Source organism: Boleophthalmus pectinirostris, unplaced genomic scaffold (genome assembly GCF_026225935.1).
Source record: "Boleophthalmus pectinirostris isolate CB_2022bp ecotype Guang Dong unplaced genomic scaffold, ASM2622593v1 HiC_scaffold_9, whole genome shotgun sequence".
Classification (NCBI taxonomy): Eukaryota; Metazoa; Chordata; class Actinopteri; order Gobiiformes; family Gobiidae; genus Boleophthalmus; species Boleophthalmus pectinirostris.
Genome location: NW_026571541.1, coordinates 4,295,806 through 4,322,434, shown reverse-complemented (window position 1 = coordinate 4,322,434; position 26,629 = coordinate 4,295,806). Strand labels below are relative to the sequence as shown.

The following is a 26,629-nucleotide window of genomic DNA, read 5'->3' as shown; positions in this document are numbered from 1 at the left end:
ATTTAGGATCTTTAAACTCAAAGCAGAAAACACAATTAAGAATAATTAAGGGGAATAGTCCTAACAAGCCCCACTTGAGATTTACCCGTGCCAAAACCCTCAAGAACTGGAACCAGGTCAGGACCAACCCAGAACTCAGAAAAAAACATCCTCTACTTCAGAAGTAATTAAATAATAATAATAATAATAATTAAAAAAACATTTAAAAACAACTACTGGTTGAAGTAGCACTGAGTAAACTGTCACCACATAACACGTAAAACAGGATAATAACAAAACCATAAGAGCAGTTTAGGCAGCTCTAAACCAGCTCCAAACCAGCTCTATACCAGCTCTAAACTAGCTCTAAACTAAACCAGCAGCTCTAAACCAGCTCTAAACCAGCTCTATACCATCTCTAAACCAGCTCTATACCAGCTCTAAACTAGCTCTAAACTAAACCAGCTCTAAACCAGCTCTAAACCAGCTCTTAAACCAGCTCTAAACCAGCTCTAAACTAGCTCTAAACCAGCTCTAAACCAGCTCTAAACCAGCTCTAAACTAAACCAGCTCTATACTAAACTAGCTCTAAACCAAGTCTAAACCAGGGGCTTATGTGATTTTCCCTCTGTATCTTTAAACTCTATAGCAGGTCTAAACCAGCGTTGTGGACTTTACCCTGCTGAGATTTACCATTACACGCTGTATTGACCTTAGGATGATCCAGGAAAATTCGCTGGGTCGGGTATCGGTCCCTGATCTGGCCTTTCGCTGGATGTGATGGAACTTATCTTGAGGCTAATGTAGGCCTAGAACACTGCATCGTGTTTGGACTTATTCATGCAAATCCTTCAATAGTTGGCAAGAACACAGTTGGATCAGTCATATAGTCAGTGAAGTGTGTTTTGATGGATCTTTTTTCAGACCCTACGTGGGTATCGGTTCATATTGGGTATTGATAACAGCATTGGAACTGAAAAAGCTGGATCTATATAAACGTAGAGTTAGGCTACTATATGCAGAATTAACCATAACCTTAATTCATATGCTATTTTCACTGCAATATGATACACATTCTATGAGTAACTGTTGCTTTAAATTCTAAACCAGGTCTAAACCAGGTCTAAACCAGCCCCGTGTACTTTGCCCTCCCTATAGCTGCGGAGATGTGCTGTCAGATGCTGTTATATTGGGTACTGCTGTTGCTTCTTGGACACACTGTGCTCCTGCTCCTGTCTTCCTTATGTAACTCTCGCTTCAGCAGCAAACGCCCACAAACCAATCTGCTGCTCGTGTCCAACCGAGGTGTGTTACGCAACCGCCTCTCTCTCTTCAAAGTCACCTTCCTCGCCACTCCAAACGGCTTCCTTCAAAAAAAAGCTTTAACTGGAAACTTTCTGCCCACTTCCGCCCCCTGACACAAACTTAAGTGCCTACGAGCGCATCGATAAATCTGAGCCGCCGCAGTTATGAAAACAACGATGTGAAGGGCTATGAGGCGATTTAAGGCTGGTTTAGTCCTCATTTGACTCTTGTACGGTTCAAATAGAGAGATCACTGTTTTATTGTTTATAATATACTACGCTATTTTCAAATTTTCTGATGTTAGGTGCTGTTTCCTCATCACAAACAGACCTGGAGTTGTGTTTTGTTTCATCCACAAATGTTTAACACACAAATCCTACATATTTAGGCTCTTTTCTAAAACGAAAGACTGCACAATTAATTGAATTTTGATCACAATTTCGATTTGTGTGTCAAAATGATCTCCAAACTCATAATTGAATTGAACCAAAAGCTTAACAAAGTTTATTTGGGGATATTTTTATATAAATAAGTAGATTTATTTTATTTTTTAAATATAGAGATTGTACAACAGCTGGATATATAATTTATTTTGGATACATTCATGTTTTTCTATGCCTTATTTTATTTTTTTATACATTGCAAAACTGCTCTAACGTACATATTTGTAGCCTGTATTTATTTTCAGTTTGAAAGTTTTGCATAAATGATCAATTTTTTTTTTTTTTTTTTTAGAGAAATGCTGAATAAATGCATTGTGTAACTAAAAAAAAAATCGTTTGAATAATCGTGATTTCAATATTGACCAAAATTATCATGAGAATGATTTTTCCATAATCGAGCAGACCTACTAAAACGTAAAACAGTCTGTTGCACCTTGTGATGTCATGTGCTAATACAGGCAGTGCTCCACTGTGTTTTCAAACTCTATACACCGTCACTAGAATCATTTGGTATCATTTCAGCTCTGGGAGTACCAATTTCTACTGAACTAAAAGTAAAAGGCAGCTGTTAACTTGAAAACTACCCTTTCATGACATCACAAGGTGCACCAGAGCATTTTGAGCTTTGGAGATGTAGACAGACTGAAAATGCAGGATTATTCAAACATGTGTGGATTGAACCAAAACACAGCTCCAGGTCTGTTTTTGAGGAGGTAACAGCAGTATAACATGGTTAAAGCTCACAGGAGTCCAATTACGTAATATAGGACGTTTAAGCAGCAGGTGACCCAAAGAGCTTTACATTGCATGATTCACTCACTTCACACTGGCCCTGGGGCAGACCGACAGAGGTGAGGCCACCAATCTGCGCCACCGACCCCTCCGACCAACACCCACTCACTCACCGCGTTCATACTAGACAGTGTGGGCGAAGTGTCTGGCCTTCTAGCTTTGGGTAATATAATAGGCTTAATATGGAAATCTAGTTTTAGTCATCCAATTAGTCTTCCATAGTCAGTAATAGTTTTTGTATCTATGCAAATGATGACACTAAACCCTTCTACCAACAGCCCTGCAATTACTATTAAGAGCTATTAGTACACAGGTTCAAAGTAGCAAGGAGAGGGTGTGTGCTGTGTTGACTAAAACCAACATTTTATTAACAACACTGCAAAAATGTTTTATTTCGAGGAGGGTTAGATTGACTGATGTATGACAGATAGATTAAAGCGCCCATATTACACATTTTCTGAGCTGTGTTATAATGTTTCCTCATCACGAACATGCCTGGATTTATGTATTGGTTCAGTCACACATGTTTGAGTAATCCTGCATTTTTAGTCTGTCTACATCTCTAAAGCTCAAAATGCTCTGGTGCCACCTTGTGATGTCATGAAAGGGTAGTTTTCAAGTTAACAGCTGTCTTTTACTTTTAGTTCAGTAGAAATTGGTACTCCCAGAGCTGAAATGATCCAGACGATTCTAGTGACGGTGTATAGAGTTTGAAAACACAGTGGAGCACTGCCTGTATTAGCACATGACATCACAAGGTGCAACAGACTGTTTTACGTTTTAGTAGGTCTGCTCGATTATGGAAAAAATCATTCTCGTGGTTATTTTGGTCAATATTGAAATCACGATTATTCAAACGATAATTTTTTTAGTTACACAATGCATTTAGTTCACATTTATCTAAAAAAACAACAACACTTTGTTATTGATAATTTACGCAATACTTATCAAATAAATACAGGCTACAAATATGAACGTTAGAGCAGTTTTGCGATGTAAAAAAAAAAAAACATAAAATGAATAAAATATACTTTGAACATGAAATACGGCATAGAAAAAAACATAAATGTATCCAAAATAAACTATGTATCCAGCTCTTCTACAATCTCTATATTTAGAAAATAAATATACTTCTTTATATAAAAAATATCCCAAAATAGACCCATATTATACATTTTCTGAGCTGTTATAATGTTTCCTCATAACGAACATGCCTGGAGTTATGTTTCGGTTCATTCACACATGTTTAACACACAAATTCTGCAAGTTTAGGGTACAGTTTTCAAATTAAAACACTTTCTTCCCCATTGTGATGTCATGTGGTAAAACAGGATGTGCTCCATTGTGTTTTTAAACCGCATACACCTTCAGTAGAATCATTTGGATGATTTAAGCGCTGGAATTGCCAATCTCTACTGAGGCAAACTGGAGCTGTTAACTTGAAAATTACCACTTCATTATATCGCAAGGTGGAACAGAGCATTCTGAGCTTTGGAGATGTAGACAGACTAATGAAAAGGATTACTCAAATGTGTGAATGAAACAAAAAACAACTCCAGGTCTGTTTTTGAAGAGGTAACAACATTATAACATCGCTTAAAGCTCAGAAGATTCAATTTTGTATAATATAGGACCTTTACAAAACAGATAGATGAATGGATGTTCTTAGCAACATTTTGAAGAAGTTGGAGAAATTAGTGACTTGTTTTAAGAAAATAAATCTGCCTTTTTAATAAGAACACAATGTCCAAAATGAATCTAGATTAGTCAAAACTTTAGCACTTTGTTTTTCAGCTATCAGCCTTAAAGGTGCATTGTGTAACCCTTTGGTTGGGGGTCCGTCACCTTCTTGTTTCTATGGATATGTCATTGCTCCTTAGAATGTTCCACAGTATGACATTAAACAGCTCTACCTTACATTTATTCAGTTATAGGTGGTTTAATAGCTCAAAATATTTAGAAAAATAGGCATTCTGACTGAGCAGGGTTGCCTCTCCACAGATTTGACCATGAAGATAGAAGATAGAAAGGTTTAATGCCATACTGTGAAACATTCCAGACAAACCAAAAACATCTCAATGGAGAAAAGCATTTGATGGACCCCCACCTTTTAATCTCCAGCAGAGACCGATATTTTGTTGGGCTTAACCAGCTGCCTAAAGAATGGCATAAATCTTCATTTGAACACTTTAATGTAAAGAAGACACTACTCAAAACGTGACTACGCAAAACTCTTATCCATTTTGTTGTAAAACGTTGTGGTAGATAAGTTTGTAATCATTTAAACTTGTGTATTTGGGGGAAAAAAAAAAAAAATCCTCACTACATATCAAAATATCAGCAGACCGTATCGACCATCAGTATCTCTGGATTCTGAACATCGGTATCTGCATAAACCATGGAAAAATACATATATATATATATCGGTTGATTTCTGGTCAAAAAACGATTCACATCAAGTTCAGCTCAAGCTATTCCCGATTTTATGTGAGTGTAAATTTCGCCTGCTACTGTACATCTTAACCCACGTCTCTCCTCTGCCCTCCTGTGTAGAGTTCTTGTACCAGGAGTACAGGGACAGTTCAAAGCAGCAGGAGATCGAGCAGAGGAGGCACGCCGAGTCTCTGTCCCCCGGCGAGGTGAGGCGCACCGGGTCAGACTCCAGCTCCGTGCCCCCTCCCTCCCTCCAGCTCCAGCTCCGAAACACCACACACTCGCTGAGTCTGTGGCAGAACCTGGAGGTGGTGCAGAACAGCGGGCTGCTCCTCAAACTGCCCCAGAAGGAGGTCATCATGCAGGAGGTGAGGAGGCTATGGGGCCAGAGACAGATGAACAAAGATCATTCTCAGATGCTTATAGTGTGGCTAGAAAGTGGAATATGCACTCACAAATGGGGGATGTGACGCTAACTGAAAGCACTGCTGTGTTAGAAGCTCGGTTACTCAAGTTAGACTTAATTTTAGAGTTTTAGTTTCACACAATCTGACCATAAACATTGATTTGATTGAAACTACAACAGGTGAACACTGAGCATTCAATCAGTCAGTAGAAATCCATTATAGAATACCCCAGCATGATGTTTTTTAATTCTGGATTAATTGTTCTGAATTAAATAATTCTGAATTAAAATATTCTCCTTCAATTTAACATGGAAATAATAATTCTGAATTGAGGTTTACATGGAAAACACGTTAAATCACCTTTATTTAATTCTGCTCAGAGTCTGGGGGTGGGGAAGGGTTCTGATTGGACAGGGACACGAAGTATTTACATCGACCGGAAGAAAACACACACTTCAGCTGCTACCGGCTTTTCTGTCATCTCAGTTTGTCGTTACGCCACCGACACAAACTTTTTTCACAGTCGTTCTGATGATAATTGCATAGCAGCTTTAGAATTCTCTCATCATGCTTTACGTCTGTCAGCTGAGGAGGAGAAGGGAGGAAGAAGACAAACTGAGTCAACAGCTGCTCTACTTCAGCCCACTCCCACATCCTGCTCACAAGTCCAAAGAGATGTGGATGAAATTCCAAAGCCAGGACAGGTGGAGCCAGATTGTCCGGAATTATTTTTAAGAAGAATAAACATTTACATGATCAAGGAATAAACCACCCACTTACTTCAGAATTAAGTTGAATTGTGAATAATCATTTTCATTAGGAATAAAGTGTTTACATGCTCGTTTTAAAGCGGAATAACAATTTTTTATTCAGAATTAATTTTAAATTAAAGCTCTCATGTAAACATGGCATATATAACTAAAAAGTTAAATTCTATTAAAGGTACACTGTATAACATTTCTAGTAGAGCAAAAAAAAAAAAAACCATGTATGTTCCCATAGAGATGCCAGGAATATTCCACATGACAGCATTAAACTCACCTTTTATTCAATTACAGCGGATTTTCTTGCTAAAAAATATCTTATTATTATCATTTAACTAACATGAACTTTTTCATATGTGCATTTGTCCAGGCCATGTTTGAGCTGGTTTCCTCTGAAGCGTCTTATTACAAGAGTTTGGAGATTTTAGAAACTCACTTCCTGCGAAACCCCATCCTCGTCAACACTCTCAGCCAATCAGACATGCACTTCCTGTTCTCCAACATCGAGGATGTCATGAAGGCCAGTGAACGGTAAGAGAGATGTTTTCTGAACGTTTAACCTTACACTGAACTGTCATATCCATTCACTTATTTGATACATCATAACTTTGTACAAAAATGTTAGAGTGGTCCTACTGCATCCACTGTGCACTGTGTAACTTTTCTGGGTGAGGGGCCGCCACCCGCTTATCTCCGTGGAGATGATATTATTTTGTCTGGAATGCCTTATAGCATTAACCCTCTCCAGGCAGGCGTTGCAGATTTGCAACAGCTAAATTCCAATTACCTACTTACTCCACATCCATATTTTATGAGCTTTTTTTACTCAGGAGCCTTTTCTCCCATCCACGCTGATAAACGTGGACGATGCAGACTCTGCAAGAATGGCTCCACGCAAACGGCCTGCCAGAAGTGCAAAATACTTTTTTGTTCACAAAGGATAAAAAAGTCAAGATTGTATATTACTACCCCATATTATAATTTTCCCCAAATATCAGATTTTTCCTGATACTAAAAATTTATTTGAGCCTGAGAGGGTTAAAGGTATCAATTTACTCAATAACATGTTTTTTTAAAATTAACCTAAAAACTTGCATTCTTGCTTTGCGTGGGCTCTCCTCCACCGATCTGACATGTAGCTTGGCCCTGTGGTGTCAGCTGTTGTTTCCATAGAGATAACATGTGTAATGGCGTACTGTGGCAAATTCCAGGCAGTATCTCCATGGAGAGAAGCAGAAAAGTTACACAGTGCACCTTTAATGTTGTATTGTCATTATTTATGGAAGGCCATTCATTTTTGCAATGTGTAATAACATACTGTTTATACCAGGGGTCTCCAACCTTTTTCGTCCAGGGAGCTACTTTTACAAACCAAAAATACCAGAGAGCTACTCGTTTTAACGTTACAAGAAGAGCCACAGCGAACCTTAGATAGGGTACAGTTACATGTCTATATACACTTATTAATGTACAAAGTCAGGCATCAAAATTATACATGTACAATGATAATGGGCATTTAATCAGCCAAATTGTACTTATTGAGCACAATACATGTAATTCAGAAATCCTTTGGTGAGCTATTTGAAAGGGGGTGGAGAACTACCGGTGGTTCCCAAGCTGCAGGTTCGAGACCCCTGGTTTATATAATAAAATTTTTCCTCAACTGATAATCTTGTAACCATAGACTGTATATTTATAAATGGACATAGCTAACCCACTAGTCACAATGTTCCGCTTCCAACTCCACTGACTCAGGCTCCAATTGACTTTACATTAAAAAACTGTGGCCCCTCTCTCTGTAACTGCAGCTGTGAGCCTCGTCATCTGCTCTACATGATCCTGGTGTTTGTATTTTCCTATTTTGTCTGTAATTAAATTCCTATCCCTTAAGTGGAACCCAGCTTCAAATTCGCTCCTATAACCACCAGCCTCAATGAGCTTCATTTGACTGGAGCTGAATGCTGTGGGTGACGTTACGCTAACATAGTCCACTTTTTTATACAGTCTATGCTTACGGAAGCCGAGAGGGGCCACAACAAACGCAAACGCCGCAACAAATAAAAATGCAACAACACAATAAAAAGCCACAACAAACCAAAAAAAGCCACAACGGAAATGACCGCGGGACTCTATTTTAATGCAAACGCCGCAACAAATACAAACACCACAACACAAACGCAAATGCCGCAACACATTAAAAAGCCACAACACATCAAAAAGCCACAACGGAAGTGACGGCGGGACTCTATTTTCCGACGGACCGATCAAGCGGCAAATGAAGAAGAACTACAACGTGAAACGAATAATGATAAAACAATAAATTACTTTTACTTATGTTTCCAACTTCTCCTTTCCTTTACTGTTGTTTACGTTGTAGTTTTTCTTCTTCACTTGCCGCTTGATCGGTCCGTCGGAAAATGGAGTCCCGCGGTCACTTCCGTTGTGGCTTTTTGATGTGTTGTGGCGTTTTTAATGTGTTGCGGCATTTGCGTTTGTGTTGTGATGTTTGTATTTGTTGCGGTGTTTGCATTAAAATAGAGTCCCGCGGTCATCAGCGTTGTGGCTTTTTTTTGGTGTGTTGTGGCTTTTTGTTGTGTTGTTGCATTTGTATTTGTTGCGGCGTTCGCGTTTGTTGTGACCCCTCTCGGCTTCCGTATATACTTGCAACAGAAACAACCAGCATAACCAAATCAGAAGGGCTAGCTTTGAAACTCTTTTATTTACCTTCTCAGAAACTTTACTCTACCGTTTACTGTAAGACGTGGCTATCTTAAGATGAAGAATCCTTGACCTGAATGACCCGAGTTCTTCTGTGCAGGTTCCTGATGGACCTGGAGCACCGTATCGAGGAGAGCATCTTGATTTCAGATGTTTGTGATATTGTTTATAGTCACGCTATGGAGCATTTCAACGTCTTCATCATCTACGTCACCAATCAGAACTACCAGGAGAAGAACTACAGGCGCATACTGTGAGTACAAGTCAGCACATCCGAGTTTATACTTACACTGGCACAACTGGACTGGACTTAAGGATACATTTTAGGTATCTGTACTTTACTTAAAGGTGCATTGTGTAACTTTTCTGCTGGAGGGTCCGTCACCTTCTTGTTTCTATGGATATATCATTGTTCTGCTTTGAATGTTCCACAATATGACTTTAAAATGATCTACCTTTTAATCAATTTCAGCTCAAAAATACCTAGATAAACAGACATTCTGACTGTGAGCGGGGTCGCCTCTCTACAGATCTGACCTGTAACTTGGCATAGTTTGGTGTACATGATAATTAGAAAAGTTTAAACCCATACTATTAAGCATTTTAGACAGAGAAATAACATTTCAGTGGAGAAAAACAGAAAAGTTACACAATGCACTTAGAAGTAGATTTTAATGCAGGTACTTTTTACTTTTACTTTACTAGAGACTTTCTACTCCTCCACATTTCTGAACAGGACTGAAAAGTAAAAGTATTTTTTATTATTGTGTGAGACCTGCTGAAAAGCCTGAGGGTTTATTTATTTATTTTTGTAGTTTGAGCAAACAAAAATATACTGTGTTTTCCGTACTATTAGGCGTGCTCTTAAGCCTCCAACCCCATCAAAAAACGACTGTGCGCCCCGCAATCCAGAGCGCCCTATACACGAATCCACTGGGGTGTCCCAGCACGACTTCAGAAAACTACAAAGCCGCACCACCTGCAGCGCACGCAAACACACACGGAGCAGACAGCGACCGCAGAGCTAAAAACACCCACACTCACACTCATCACTCCACGCCTGACGAGGAACGGAACAAAGGAACGAACTGAGAGAGCGAGTGCAATGTGCCACTTCTAGACACAACTGAACAACTGAGTCACTGCGAACACGCCGACAATCCAGCGTCCCAGACAGCACCCTCCCTACACGCCACAACTGAACAAAGCCCAGAGTCACCGTGAACGCGCCAAACAAAGTCCCACTGACCCACCCAACTGTTGTGTTTCCTTTAAAGTCCGGTGCGGTTTATTTGTGAAAAAAGTTCGAAAATAGACCATTCTATGACAGTGCGTTTTATAATCCAGAACGCCTAATAGTGTGGAAAATACGGTACAAAGAAAACTGCTATAAAAAAAAACAATCAATTCACTTGCTTCTGCTGAACAAATTTCACCAAAGTCTGCACCAAAATCACTACACTTGACCTCAAAATCTGAGCAAAATACTTTTTAAGGCAGTACTTTAATACTTTTATTTATTTTGCATTGTGTAACTTTGCCGGTGGAGGGTGCGTCAAATGCTTTTCTCCATGGAGATGTTTTTGCTTTGTTTGTCATGTTTCACAGTATGGTATTAAAAGTTTCTATCTTCACAGAGACCAAACCAAGCCAAGTTACAGGTCAGATCTGTGGAGAGGCGACCCTGCTCACAGTCAGAATGTCTGTATTTTTGAGCTATAAAACCACCTGTAATTGAATAAATGTAAGGATTAAGGTTTAATGTCATACTGTGGAACATTTCAGGCAGAGCAATGACATATCCATAGAAACAAGCAGGTGATGGAGCCCCAACCAAAAAGTTATGCAGTCCACTTTTAAGTAGATTTTTTCATGTGATACTTTTACTTTCACTTGAGTTTTTCTTTGCTTTGATATCTGTACTTTTACTTAAGTAACAACACTGAGTACTTCTTTCACCACAGGAAAATTGTAAAAGCTAAAAAATTAGAAAAAAATGATGTTTCTTATACATTTTAAAAGTATATGGGGGCAGGTGCAAAGGAATTACAATTTGCTGAAAAAGAACCATGTGGAAACAGCTGGCTCTGAGTGTCCCGGACAGGCAGGGTGAGTGAGAGATGAGACTAAGTGGGTGGGGCAGTTTATTCTATTGACCAAATGGATTAAAACTAAATTTAGGATCTGCAATAGAAAGAACTATTGCATCATAATTCAAAGGATAAATTTTAACTCCAGGTTTCTGCTTCAGTAGATGATTTCAACATACTTTCCATTAAACAAGCTTTTATTTAGGCTGGTGATATGATATGATATAATGTAGAAATCTATTATGAAGCAAATAACTATTAAAGGTCCCATATTTTTACCTGGAAATCCGGAATGATCTCTCTCTGTTTTTGTTTCACAGAGTAGCCACTGGTACAGCGTTGAGTGTGGAATTTTCCAAGAAATGTTATGTTTCCTCATCAAAAACCTTCCTGGAGTTGTGTTGTGTTTTGTTTAACACACAAACTTAAGGAAGATAATTTGTTTCATCAGATTTTAAAGTTTAAATGCTCTTAAATTTGTCTCTTTGAACTCTGAAAAAACATGTTGGAATTCTTTTTATTCTGAAATTTAGTTGCTGAGATTTTAAGTGTACTTTTTCAAAGTGTTTGAATTTTGACTGTTGAATATGAAGGCTTGAATATTTAAAAGGTGTTTTTTTAATTTTATTTTGAATTTTAGAGTCTAAAATTCTCAGTGAAAATAATTAGCAGTAAAGATCCAAGATGCCAAGGCAGAAGCAATAGATCCAAAGTGATACAATCTAACTAAGCAACAAGCAGAAAATGGTGTAGTGAAATAAATGAATTGGTCAGAAATAGCCTCATCAAACCCTCGTCTCTTTTATTTCTTAAGTGTAAACCCTGCCCACAGATGAGAACGGCCAATAGGACACAACCTCTGTCCTCAGCGCTCACTTATGATCGATTGCTTCTGCTTTGGCATCTTGGATTTTTGTTGTGAAATTTTCCACTCTGAATTTTAACTTTTGAATTTCAGGGCTCGAAAATATCTTTGCTGAATATTTAAAAGGTGAAATTTTTATTTTGAATTTGAACTATACTGAAAAAGTATACTTAAGTAAAGTAAATAAATAAATAAATACATTTCAGCAACAAAAATTCTGAATAAAAAATAATATATATTTTTTTTCAGATTTAAAAAAATTAAAAGTGAGAAATTCAGCAGTATTTAAAATTCAAAATCTGATGGAACAAATTATCTTCCATACAAACCCTGCATATTTAGACTGAGTTCCTTTCAATCTAAAAACACTCTTCCACATTGTGATGCCAAGTAGTAATACAGGAAGTGCTCCACTGTGTTTTTAAACTCTGTGCACCTTCACTAGAATCATTTGGATACTTTCAGACCTGGAATTGTCAATATCTACTGAACTAAAGGTAAATCACAAGGTCGAACAGGACATTTTAAAATTTGGAGATGTAGACGGACGTATAATCCAGGATTACTCAAGCATGTATAAATGAAACGTAACACAACTCCAGATATGATTTTGATGAGGTAACAACACAATAACATGGCTTAAAGCTGACTAGAATCCATTCTGCGTAATATAGGAGCTTTAAAAATGTTACAAAGGCATTATCTCTAACTAAAAGCGTCATGTATGATCAATGGGGCTTGAGTTATGTTTTGATTAAGAATTAATTTAACCCATAAATCAACATAACCTGGACTTACCCATGAACACACTTTAAAGGCATTTCAGGTTACAATGTCATTAGTTTGGATAATGGCCTTGATCACAGGAAGAGCAGCTTTTAGAATAATTGTCCTTCTTACTTCCTGGTTCGATTGTGATTGGCGTCTGTTGAATAAGAAACAGGTTTGGTTTAATGCATGACAAAACTGATGTGCAGGGTGTGTCTGCTTTTGAATATATTGTTGCTTTTTTGATGTTGGGTGCATACCTGACATGAGTTCCCACGCATGCTTTAAATCAACACACTGTCGAAACTCGCAGAGACGGATTGTACTGATACGATTAAAAAGGCATTATATTTAAATCGTTTATTATTACTAATATATTTGGTTTTTAAAGTCTTATATTGCGCACAATGGGTTCTTGCGAGCTTTAAGCCATGTTAGAACGTTGTGACCTCAAAAACATTCCTGGAGTTGTTGTTTGTTTCATTTCAGTTTGAGGAATCCTTTATTATTAGTTTGTTTATATCTCCGAACCTCAAAATGCTCTGTTCCTCCTTGTGATGTCATGAATAGGTAGTTTTCAAGCTACTTTTTTACCTTTTGTTCAGTAGTTTGGCAGTTCCAGGGCTGAAATGCTCCATAAATGATTCTAGTGAAGCTGTATGGAGTTTAAAAACGCATCGGAGCGCTTCCAGCATTACCAAATGACATCACAAGGTGGAACATAGTGTTTTCTGTGTTAAACATGTGTGAATGAAACTAAACAAAATTCCAGGTATGTCTGTGATGAGAAAATAACATAACATAGATCTGAAAATGGTAATATGGGCTCTTTAATAGTTTAATATCCAAAATAAGACATATTTTAAGCTCTAAGTCAGAACATATTTTATAATTTTACCTCATACATGGACTAAAGTTGCGTTGCTTTTATTTTAGAGGTGTTTTTTAAATGACATTTTTTGTTCGGCAGCCTCACTTTTTCATTGCTTAGTCATAACACAAACTCAGCTCATCAAAAACAATGATATTTACTGCTTTTTATAAAGAATTTATGCAGAATTGAATAAGCACTTTGGCCCAGACCTCCACGATATTTTCAGTTTCTCATGTGGTCCCATGGAAAAAAGAATTGCCCTCTCCTGCTCTAAATGATCGAGTGTTAAAATAAAAATAAAACTAAGACATTAGTTAATAGTAAATACCAGTGTAGGTTAGTTGGAAAAGATCCTCACCCACTAACCCAGACTTTTGTGGTTTGTCAAATCAAATCAAGTCAAATTGATTTGTAGAGCACATCAGCAAAAGCAGATGACCAACGTGATGAGCACACAACAATAAACCACTATACACAATAAGATAACGAGAAAATCAAGTTTAAAACCCCTAGATTATGCAAAATGGACTCTTTGGCCATGTTAGAATGTTGTTTCCTTCTCAGAAACAGACCAGGAGGTGTGTTTTGTTTCATTCATACATGTTTGAGTAACCCTGCGTTATTAGTAGATTTGAAATTCCAAGACTGAAATGACCACATGACATGACAAGGTAGAACAGAGTGTTGTCAGTTTGAGAGAAGAACTCAGGGTAAATATGCAGGGTTTGTTCACAGAAAGTCTTACTGGCCACACATTTATTTGAGTATTTGAGTGAACACACAATGGAATCGTGTAAAGGGATTTTATAAACAAAAATACTTATCAGACTTTTAGACCTATGTAAAACTAACTATGTAAATATGGATGAATCTATCGCAAATATTGACGCCATGTTGTTTTTTTAACTGTCAGAGAATATAGAAGTGTGTGTGGAGGGCGTGGTTTGACAGGAGAGGGAGTGCAGAGGATAAAGCGGTCAGAAACACTCAGCGTCTCAACATTCAGAAACAAATGAGTGTGAGTCACGAGTGCTCAGACAAACACACACACAACACACAAAACGCACACACCAGGCTCAGTACAGGACGTGATGTAAACCGCTCACAATTATTATAATGGATTGAGTCGTTATTTTTATAATTATATGTATATTTAGTACTAGTAGTTACATGTTAAATTAATGTAAATTAGTTGAGTTTATTTGTTTATTTATCAGGGACATGCATGTAAAAACATTGACCTACACAAAGAGGGAATATGTTCAGAAGAAATATAAGACTACTGTACTAAAAATGCCTTAAATTACACTGTTGGTGCGTTCACATGCCGCCTTAAAATTGCCACTGAACTGGGACTAAACCTTAGAGCTTAACCAGGACTCGACCAAGACTAGACCAGGAGCAGACCAGAAATAACCCCAAACTGAACCTGGACTAGATCAGGACAAGAGCAGTACAAGACGTGTAGGGCTGGGTATCAGTAAGAAGTTGCCGATACGATACATACATCGATACAAAGGCCACGATACAATACATATCTCGATACAGTGCACTTTCGATTCGATTCAGTTCAATATATTTCAAATTGATTCGATGTGGTTGAATAAAAAATAATGGCTAAATCATGGCTGTGATACTAAAAGTCTTTTATGAAACACAAACATTTTAATCATCAAAACAGTGAAAACATCAAAAGCTTCCTTCCTCTGAACAAGCAACAAAACTGTAGCACTGTAACAAAATAATTTAGTAAAATATACCTAAAAATACACTTGACAATATATCGATACAGCAGCTCACAATATCAATGCTGTATTATCACATTAAATGCTACGATACATTGATATTTCGATATTTTTGCACACCCTTAAAGACATGTAACCATAACACAATACTTAGAATAGAGTTTTATACTATATGTATATTTAGCACAATTTTTTTTGGAATGGAACCATAGATCGTGAAAAATCCTCCGTTCAAACTTGAGACGGTCCAACCACAGCCACTAATTTGTATTATGTGTCTTTCAAACGCAGAAGACATCTCCTGTCCAAAATTCTCATAACATTCAGAACAAAATGTAACTTCTTTTACCCGAGATAAATAATAGTTTGATGCTTTGACTGTTGATTCTGTAAATCTGCATTGTTTCTCAGTTCTTTATGTAGAGTTTTCTCCAATTTAATGTGCAAGCAGCCATGTTAGGTTGAGATACTAACAGAGCGTGAGTCTGTCTGATTGGTTAAACCACGTTCACTGAAATCAGGGAGACAGGATCCACTCATCTGTATAAAGTTTTGTCAAAGCGTGTGGTTTTGGTCAGGTAAGCTGTGACCCAGTTTGGGACCGGTTTGGCTGTTGTGGTCACTGACACGTGAGACAATTGTTCATGTTAAAACTATTTTTTTAATTTAACTACTTTAATTAAGGTCAAAGGCTGCGGTCAGCTCCGGCATCCAGCAAAAATAAACTACCAATGAATTGAATCTGGAGCATCTCGGCACTTCCGGACCACACCTGTGCACTCTGAGCTCCTCTCGTAAAATATTCGTCATGTAAATGTAAAGATTTTTTTTTTAATATACAGAATACTCACAGCCACTGGACCACAGCTGCAGTACGTGGAATCAGGGTTGTGGAAATGCCAAAACATCCCAAACATGCTTTTACTGTATTCTATTTTTGGCTAAAACTTCACTGTGGAGCTTTAGAGTAGGCATGTAATGATAACAGATTTTGCTGGATGATTAATTGATCAAGAATTTATTGCAATAAACGATAATATTGACATTTTGAGACCAATTTCAACTATTATAATAACCATGGAATAAAAATGCAAATACACCCTTTCAAAGATCAATAAACCTTACTTTCTAAATAACATTTAACACAGGAACTGTAAGTCAAACAAAAACAACAGGCCTAAATAAAACAGACTTGTTAACATAGGACCAGCCTAATGTAGTCTGGTTTACAGCAAGGACTTGTTAACAAAAATGCACTTGAATAAACTATTGTTGAACCAAATACAACCAAAGCAATAAATGCAATTGATTATTAAGTTTCTGTAACAAAATTGCCCTTAAAAGTGATTTTAGTCACTGACTTACATTGGAATATAGTAGCCACTCTCTCTGTAGCTGCTGCTGTGAGCCTCGACATTTTGGTCATTTAAATGTTTGTATTAACTCGCGACACAGGATGCTATTTCACTATGAGGGAGCCTCTGTCCTGTCTGGTATCGTGTCGGTGTCTTGTGAGATTTCAGTGGTTTTCGGGCTCTCCCGGGGGCTAGACTACTTGTGTCGCTTGGGTTTATCGGCTGTTGGGGTTTGAGACATTTCTTCTCGTCGTTTGTGCTCTCGCTGCATTTGACGCACGTGGCTGTTGAGACGTGTCCCACTCACCAGTGTTGATTCGGCATTGTTTTGTCACTCGGCAATGAACTATTTTGTCGCTCTGACAGCGGCGCTAGCTTGTGTTGAGGCTTCATGTTTAGCCGCACAGACAGCGGCGCTTTCTGCACTCAGGCTGCGCATCCGCTGTGTTTATCATCACAGAGGATGTTGGTTCAAGTGTCATTACACTTGTTAAATGAGAGGAGTCAGAGAATGATAGAAGCCTTCTAACATTCACCCTCTGAGAGCGAGAGAGAGCGAGGAAAACAAACAAGCTGCAAACAGAATTTATCACGGCCAGAAAAGTTATCGATCTTGTTAAAAGTTATCGTACGATTAATTGATTTATTGATTAACGTTACAGGCCTACTTTAGAGAAACAACTGTCAAACCTGAGATAAGATTCCAAAAATGAAAGGTGCACGTTGTCATTTTTCTGCTGGATCCTCTACCGGCTTGTCCCCATGCAGATGTCCCACAGAACTGTATTAAAATGATATATTTTTCAATTACAGTGAGTTGCTAAAATATCACCTCTGCCTGACTTGTAACTTGGTCTGGTGACATCCTCTTCCCGTGTCCATGAAGATAGAAAAATTTCATGCCATATTGCAGAAAATTTCAAAGCAACAGCAGCTGCACGGAGACAAGAAGATGCTGTACCCTCCACCAGAAAATGACACTGTGCACCTGTAATCTGTAATAATGAAGCTGTAAAAAATACTCTTTATGTTCTGTTCATTATTACCCTGCATATTTCTCATATTGGTTCGTCTATGTCGGTGCTACGGTTGCTCACACACTGTTATCTAAGTGAATCTATTCCCTTTTCGCAGTGAACGGGAGCTATATTTGTTCATGTTTGTCACACAGTCATTTGAGCGCGTTGGCCGTCTGCACACTCTAAAATAACCATTGTTCTACATTGACAGCAGCAGTAATGGCCCTCAGGAGTCACAGCTCGAAATAAAGCATTACCTAACTCCAAACACATGCACTTTCATTAGATGAGTGGTCCAGGAAGTTCTTTCGGTTTTGCTTTGGTTTTTTTTTTGGTTTTGTTTAGATTTTTTATGTGGGCTTTAGTGATCAGTTTTTCTGTGTATTTTGCGATTTGTTGTTCTATGTTCTATGTGAAATTTATAAAAACACCCACCCCAAAAACACCCACCCAGGAACTAAATCTGGCCAGGAGTAGGCCAGGAGTTAGACCAGGACTAAATCCGAATTAGACCTTGATTAGACCACCAATCAACCAGGACTAGACCACAACTAGACCAGGACGAAACCAGGATGAAACCAGAACTAAACCCAAACTAGTCGCTGATTAGACTAGGACTAGACCGGAACTAAACCTGAACTAGACCCTGATTAGACTAGAATTATACCAGGACTTGACCAGGCCAGAATGAAAACAGGACTAAACCGGAACTAGACCCTAATTAGACCAGGACTAGAGCAGGACTTAACTAGGACTCAACCAGGACTAGACCTGGACGAAACCAGGACTAAACCCGCACTAGACCCTGATTAGATGAGGACTAGACTAGGATTTAATGAAAACTAGACCAGGACTAGACCCTGATTAGACCAGAATTATACCAGGACAAAACCAGGACTAAACCCAAATTAGACCCTGATTACACCAGGACTAGACCAGAACTCGATCAGGTCTCCACCAGGACTAGGCCAGGACAAAGCCAGGACTAGGACGAAACCAGGACTAAACTCAAACTAGACCCTGATTAGACCAGGACTAGACCAGGACTCAATCAGGACAAAACCAGGACAACACCAGGACAAAACCAGGACGAAACCTGGACTAAACCCGAACTAGACCCTGACTAAATCAGAACTAAACCTGAAGTAGACCATGATTAGACCAAGACTAGACCAGGACTCTGATTAGACCAGAATTATACAAGGACTCGACCCGGACTCGACCAGGACTAGGCCAGGACGAAACCAGGTCGAAACCAGGACTAGACCCTGATTAGACCAAGACTACACCAGGAGTAGACCAGGACTAGACCAGGACTAAGCCATGACTAGACCATAACTAGACCAGGACTAAACCGGTACTAGACCTAGATTCATCCAGAACTACAAGAACTAAACCAAGTCTTCATGTGGACTTAATTGTGCTCAGAAAAGGATCAGAATAAACTCACCTTATAATATTATATGAATAGTATTTTGTTAGGACTTTAATAACATTGGTTTGGTAAAAGTGACATGCATAGTGCAGTCAAATAAAATAATTACTGGTGCCCACAGTGAAATGTCGTGTTGAACCAGGCTTAGGGGACACAGTGTACTTAAATCTGTAGCACTGTGCTGTTATTTGAGCTCAGATTTGGCGCTTGTTGGTTTTGGGATCTCCGCTTCCCTCACAACCTGTTGAGCTGTCTGTCAAAGTGTACTTAAACACTGAACACATGACTGAAATTCACTAGACCACACACACAGCAGCGACGGCCATTTTGACTCTCTCTGTTTTCACTGGGATTAGAGTGATTACATCAGAGTTTAGGGAGGAATTAACTGTTAATTTGCAACGGTACCGCGGTGTAGTCGAGATGTGTGGGCCTCAAAGTGTAGAGCGGGTACTCGAGAGTCTTCAGTTTGAATGTCAAGTAGAGCTGTTTAATGTCATACTGCGGAACATTCCAGGCAGAGCAATGACATCTCCATAGAAAGGAGTGCACCGTTAATAAACATAACATGAATAAAATTGTCTCTGTCTGAGGCTTTGTTATTGGACTTTAATCTGTGCTTTCTTTCAACACAATCTGATCAGAAAGGGCTGATAAAAGCTGGAACTACAACAGGTGAGTTGAGGTGAGTTACAGAGCTTTAGGGAACAGTTTTCCATCTCACTCTCACCTTTTTTGTTGAAAATCAAACTCCTAAACAGGACTGAGACTGAGTAAAATGATGAGGCTCACAGCAGCGGTTACAGAGAGAGGGGTGACGTTTTCTCAGTGCAAAGTCAACTGGAGCCAGAGTAGACGGAGCCGGAAGAACCCCCATGTTCACTTCCTATTTGGAATGAAGCAGCTATAGACATTTTTCACAACAGCCGAAAGTGCACCGTGCAGGTTTGCAGAATTTACAGTTAATGGTTTTCTAGGGCAAAATCTCTGCTGTATTCTCCACCAGCTTCATAAATCTGCCCCATCACCAAATCTTCAACCAACAAGGTCCACAAAGAATAAAGATGAAGAATTTATCCATAACTATCACGGTAAGAAAGACGAAAACGTAAAGGAGAACACATTGACGACGCATTAGTGAACTATTCCTGAGCAAATCTAACATTATGGTCACGAATAAAACATAAGTAATAAATAATTCAGTAATAAGTAACTTGTTAACTCAGACTGATTCTAAAATAAAAAATGGATTTCATGATGTAGATATTGGCAAACTACACAAATCTATCTGTCTATGCTAATATCTACATCATGAAATGGATTTTTTATTTTAATTTTAAAAAGTTACTTCTGTTTTATTAATTACCATAATGTTAGTTTTGCTCAGTAGTTCACAAATGCTAGTCCATGAGGTTGTAGTCTGTGTTTTGTTTTGTTTTGGAGTGCTGCAAAATGACTGAATAAATTACTACTACTACTACTAAAAAAAAAAAGAATTACTTATTACTTACTTAGTTACTTACTTACTTACTTATAGCCTTTAAGTTTTCGTCTTTCTTCTCTTGATAGTTGAGGATAAATTGTTCATGGTAAGAATGTTTATCTTTTGTGGAGTTTGTTGAAGATTTGGCGATGAGGCAGATTTATGAAGCTGCTGGAGAATACGACACACATTTACACACACATTTAGCCACAGAAAACTTTAACCAGAAGTTTTGGCACTTTCGACCGTTGTGAAAAAGATCTGTTGGGTTAACTCTGTCCATTTATAAATACAGTCTACGTTTCTCCATCACTCTTGGTTCAGTTTTAGTTCTGGCTCTGCTTCAGTCTTGTTTATTTGTTCAATCTGGTCATGATCATAGTGAAGTTTACAGGTTTATCAAAAATGTGCTATATTGTCATGGATATTTGTCTACTTTTAGTGTTACATTACAGTCCAATTATGTTTAGTATTCAAACTTCAGCTGTGTTATGAATAGGCATGTTTAAGCATGCTGCTGATGGATTGTATTCATTTTCCCACTGTCAGGGTAATAGATAACAGATATTAGTTTTGTCCATAGTTCTTTTTAGTTCTTCATATCTGTTTTAGTACAGTGGTGTTTGGGTTAACTCTGCTTGTTCCTGGAAACTTTAGCTGCAATCATTTTACTACTAGTTGCTGCATTATAAAGACCAGGTTATGCTTAAACCCCAAAATTGACTCTTGTGAGCTTAAAGCCATGTTAGAATGTTGTTATCTCTTCAAAAACAGACCTAGAGTTGTGTTTTGTTTGTCATTCACATGTTTGAGTAATCCTTTATTATTAGTCTGTCTACATTTCCAAAGCTCCAAATGCTCTGTTCCACCCTGTGATGTCATGAAGTGGTAGTTATCAAGTTAACAGCTTTTACCTTTTACCTTTTGTTCAGTACAGATTGCAAGTTCCAGGCCTGAACTATCCAAATGATTCTAGTGAAAGTGTATAGAGTTTAAGAAGACAGTCAAGCACTTCCTGTATTACCACATGATGACATCACAAGGTGGAATAGAGTGTTTTCAGTTTGAGAGAAGAACTTAGCCTAAATCTGCAGGGTTTGTGTGTTAAACATGTGTGACTGAAACAAAACTCAACTCCAGGTGTTTGTAATGAGGAAACTACATTATAACAGATCAGATGGCCCTTTAATGTTAGCCAGGCTGATACCACCTAGTGCCTCCGCTCAATTTCATTTGTCTCCAGTAATTAGGTCAGAAATCTAAATACACTAGATCAGGGGTGTCCAATCTTTGTCCAAGATCCTTAAAACCACACACTAAATATTAAATATTAGCTTTATCAATGTAGAATTTCAAAAAACTTGCAGTAAAAAGTACATTTTTAATTGATGCAAGGCAATTTGGGCCAATTCACCTGGAAACCTAAGGTTTGTCTGAGGGTCGCATTTGGCCCACAGGCCATAGTTTAGACAAGCCTGCGCTAGACTGTTCGCAAAAACCCCGGAAGTACAAGTTCGGGCTCCAGCCAATCAGCGAAGAGCCATATATTCAGTGTTGTCAACGATTCCCGAGATCGAGGATTTAAAGGCAAAACAAAGAGAATGTTTGTTGAATTTCATCAAGGGGAAAGACGTTATTGTCCTTCTTCCTACGGGATTTGGGAAAAGCTTAATCTACCAGTTAGCCCCGTTAGCGGCACATTACATACGTCACGACCAAACAGCAAAAAGCAAAAAGTACCCGCCAACCGTCGAGCGAGAGAAATCTAAGGCTGCGAGGTCAGACGGTTTGTACGAAGTAAAACGAGGTAAAACCGGCTGATGAATCAGGCTACTTTAATGCCATACTGGGGAACTTTCTGTGCATTAGTGTGATCTAGTTTTAGTTATGAGAGCAGAAGTAGACGCAGACATGGTTTTATTCGATGTGGTAAGTTCTTTTTATATATAATTTTTGTATTGTTAGAAAATAAAGACATGGATATAGATTAGAGAAAGAGTTCAGGTGGAGGACGAGATGTACCGCTTTTATTCTGCCTAATTGTGCGTCTGTGTGAGTTTTGACTGACAGGTGAACAATAGAAATGTCGTCTGGGAGCTTGCTGAACTTGGCTACTAGTTTCTCTAAAACTACGCCCCTAGCATTGTGTCTGCGCTTTTAAGCACCTCATTTAGCCTCTTTTCACTCCTGCTGGGACTTGCTGTAAATCTGATGTAAAGTTCTGTCAACTGTCCAAAGTGAAATTATCTATTGATACTTTGCAGTGAAATCATGCTGGGGGTGTTGTACCTGTATGTTTATTGACGGAATGTTCAACAGTTGCCATGGAGACACAATGAACACTGCCAAATAATAAGATTGTCTGAAAACTCATGGAAAAATACAAAATGTTCAGTTCAGTTCATCTTTATTCCAGACTCATGTTCCGTTTTTAAAACAGACAAGGACAGTGACAATACAAAACAACATGTTTTTAAAAGACAACCACACCAGTGTCTCCACATGTTGGACTGATGTCTTACTGCACTGATCTCATATTTGTGAGTGTCATTATTATTTCATTGTCCAGTTTGTTCAGCCTGTAAATAAAACTGTACATTAAAGTTCTTAGTAGGGATGCTTGATTATGGAAAAAAATCAGGATTATTTTAGTCAGTAGTTTTTTTAGTTACATGATGCATTTATTCATCATTTCTCTCTCTCAAAAAAACTCCCCAAAACTCTTTGTCATTGATAATTAATGCAAAACTTTCAAAATGAAAATAAATACAGGCTACAAATATGTACATTAGAGCAGTTTTGCGATGAAACATAAACTGAATCAAATATACTTTGAACATGAAATAAGGCATAGAAAAACATAAATGTGTCCAAAATAAACTATATATCCAGCTGTTCTCCTATCTCTATATTTAAAACATAAAATTAATATACTTATTTATATTTTAAAAAATCCCAAAATGAACTTTGTTAAGTAAGTTTGTTAAGCTTTCGTTGGAGATCATTTGACACACAAATTGAAATCGTGATCAAAATTGTATTAATTGCACAGCCTTAGTTCTTAGTACAGCTTGCAGAGTGTTCACTCGTGTAGTAACAAACATCTCCACAGCACGCGTCCATCATGGCCTCCTCAAAAGCACAGGAAAGCATCCTAGGCACCTGCAGTCTTTGCAAACTGTTTTTTTTGTAATTAATCCAGAGGTGGGCTGTGTACAACGGTGTACAATATGACAAACAATAACAACTTTACATCTTTTGTACAAGAGCCAAACTTGTGCATAAGAGGATTTGCATAAAGCATCCTGCACTGTCTATACACATCATCATCATCTGTCATGTCCGCACTGATGATATGCCCAAGATACTGTATTTCATTTTTCTTGTAGCAGTCATTTGACAGACAAAAGTCAGGATATCTCATGTGCTTGTCTTGTTTGGTCCTACAGATCATGACTATACTCTTAATCGCATTATACTTTGTATCATGCTCCATGTTGTAAGTGCCTCCAGTTAGCATCGCACCCCCAGGAAATGTTGATGACACCATCTGCAAAGTCTCAATATTGTACATTTATTTCAGTGGACCGAGTTGAACTTTTTGATTGACCTTTGTCTCTTCTTTAGGCCACGTTTATATGATGACGTTCTGAACAGAAGATGCAAAAGTGGCATCGCATCTTTACTTTTTATTCCGCGTTTAGACGAGTGTTTTCGGGAGGAAATCTGCATGCGTACGGTGACGCAAAAGTGTGTGGAATTTGATTGGGTATGCATGCCAGACTGCGCAGTGGTGACGTTAGGTGGTTATGTATGTGACGTAAACATGGAAACACTACAGCGGAGCATATTCAGCTTTTCCACTCTGGAGGGTGGTTTCAGATTTTTGCGTTTTTAATCCCCAAAAACGTCATCACCGTCTAAACAAAAAGGCACTTAAAATATTTTTGCATTCTCCTGTAAACAGGCCCTTAGATTACTAGTCTTGTACTTATTTAGTCTGTATTTACTGAACTCAACTTATTGTCACAGGGATCATTTTGAGGACTTTCGACCATTCAAAAAGTGTTGTTTTTTATGCTTATGACAACTGTGCAAATATTTAAGCATATTGGCTAATCATTAGAAAATCTTATGTTAGTTCTAGTGTGACCAGTCATCCCTATTTACCTGGGACAGTCCTAGTTTTGAGCCCTGTGTCCCCTGTCCCAACAAATTTATCCAAAACCAGTGATTTGTCCCAGTTTTACATCCCAGATGTCCCTTTTTTTGACCAATTTGATCTAAACCAGGACTATATCAGGTCTAAACCAGGACTAAAACTGGACTATGACACATTTTTGACTAATCTGATCCTCGCCAACAGTAAAGAGGAGCATAAATTGTCATTTGTTTCGCCAAAATACAGAAATCCGTGTTTGCGAATGACCTTAAAGCAAAAAAATTCAGCGTCAGAAGTCCCTCAGATTATGACTGACACGAGAATGCACAATGTTACACACTTTTTTCACAGTTTTATTCATACCAACCATCCCAAACTTTGAAAACCTGGTCCTATCCAAATCTTAGTTAATTCATCTTAAGCCAAAAACAATAACTCTAACACTGGTTGTATCCACGGTTTAGATTCAGAATAATTTCACACATCATATTAATACATATAGGCCAAGTGGGTGAGGTGTCTTGCTCAAAAACACCACAACCGTAAGCAGTGGTTGTAGCTGCGATTAGTGGGCGCTAATTTTATGGAGTGGTTCGCTTTTTTTTACACATTTACAGAGGAGCCATGTGTTCTGTTTGTTGAATAGACTTTCAGAACAGCTCATTCCAGAAAGGATTACTCTGAGAATTGTAAAGAAAAGACGATTAGCAGCTCTAGTTTCACATTCTTTCTTACGTTCACTAACACTGGTGGGTTTAAACAGGCCTTATATTATACAGTTAGCATGAAATCTTACATATAGAGTGAGATTACTATGGGGGGATTCAGGCCATATGCTGAAAACCACCATTTTATCAAACCTACATACCAGTTTTGACCCACTAAACTTAAACCGCTGTGGCAATATTTTTGAAGGTGCATTGTGTAACTTTTCACAAACCTTTCTCCATTAGCTTTTCCATTTCTTTGTCTTGAATATTTCACAGTTGCACATCTACATGGAAGCATTAACTCAGAATAAAAATAATACTTAATTCCTAATGAAAATGATTATTCAGAATACCCATATTTTCCGGACTACAAGTTGCTCCGGAGTATAAGTCGCACCAACCAAAAAATGGGCAATGAAGAAGAAAAAAAAACATATATAAGCACTGGACTATACGTTTTTTTGGGGAAATGTATTTTGTAAAATCAGCGACCAGGAACCGACATTTCATCTTGAAAGGCAAGTTAGAGTAATAACAACAGAATAGAGAACAACAGACTGAATAGGCCTTAATATGTTAACGTAACATATTAACAGTTATTCAGATAATTATAGCATAAACAACAGAACATAAGTTTACCAAACACACGATCTCACTCCAAATCACTAAATCCATTGAATTCTTCATCCTCTGTGTCACTTCTGCGCGACGTCCGCTTCCTCTTCTGTGTAGTTGTCGTCAAACTCAGCATCAGTTCCAGTTAGAATTATTCTGGCCTTTCTGAATCCCGACAGGATGGTTTCGGTGTCACTGAAGTCCAGGCTTTGTCCATCCATCCAGTGACTTCCAGGAAAGTTACATGGCGCACCCTCCCAGTTACCCTGAAGCTGTGTTCTCCATCCCCGCTTTCTTTGCTGAAGTGTGTGTTTTCTTCCGGTCGACGAAAACACGTTCGTGTCTCTGTCCAATCAGAACCCTTCCCACCCCCAGATGTTGAGCGGAATTAAATAAAGACAATTTAACATGTTTTCCATGTAAACCTCAATTCGGAATTATTATTTCCATGTAAACTTGAACTATTTAATTCAGAACAATTAATTTGTAATTAATTTGTAAACATGGCCAGTATAGCATTAAACCTTTCTATCTTCATGGAGACTAAACCAGACCAAATTATGTAATCTGATTGTGCAATGTATTTAAATATGGACTATGAAATTTTTCTAGTGGAGGGTTCGCCATTTGCTTGTTTCCGTAGAGATGTTCCACGGTATGGCATTAC

At 38.2% G+C, this 26,629-nt stretch overlaps 1 protein-coding gene across 1 annotated transcript in view; it reads left to right on the top strand.

Annotated features, from left to right (window-relative positions):
* The window catches only part of ngef (neuronal guanine nucleotide exchange factor), a 77,803-nt gene that overhangs the window by 33,435 nt on the left and 17,739 nt on the right, over positions 1–26,629 (top strand). The window contains exons 5-7 of the mRNA XM_020928193.2: positions 5,073–5,320; positions 6,494–6,654; positions 8,942–9,094. Coding sequence (XP_020783852.1) covers positions 5,073–5,320; positions 6,494–6,654; positions 8,942–9,094 — 562 coding nt within the window. The remainder of the gene's footprint in view (positions 1–5,072; positions 5,321–6,493; positions 6,655–8,941; positions 9,095–26,629) is intronic.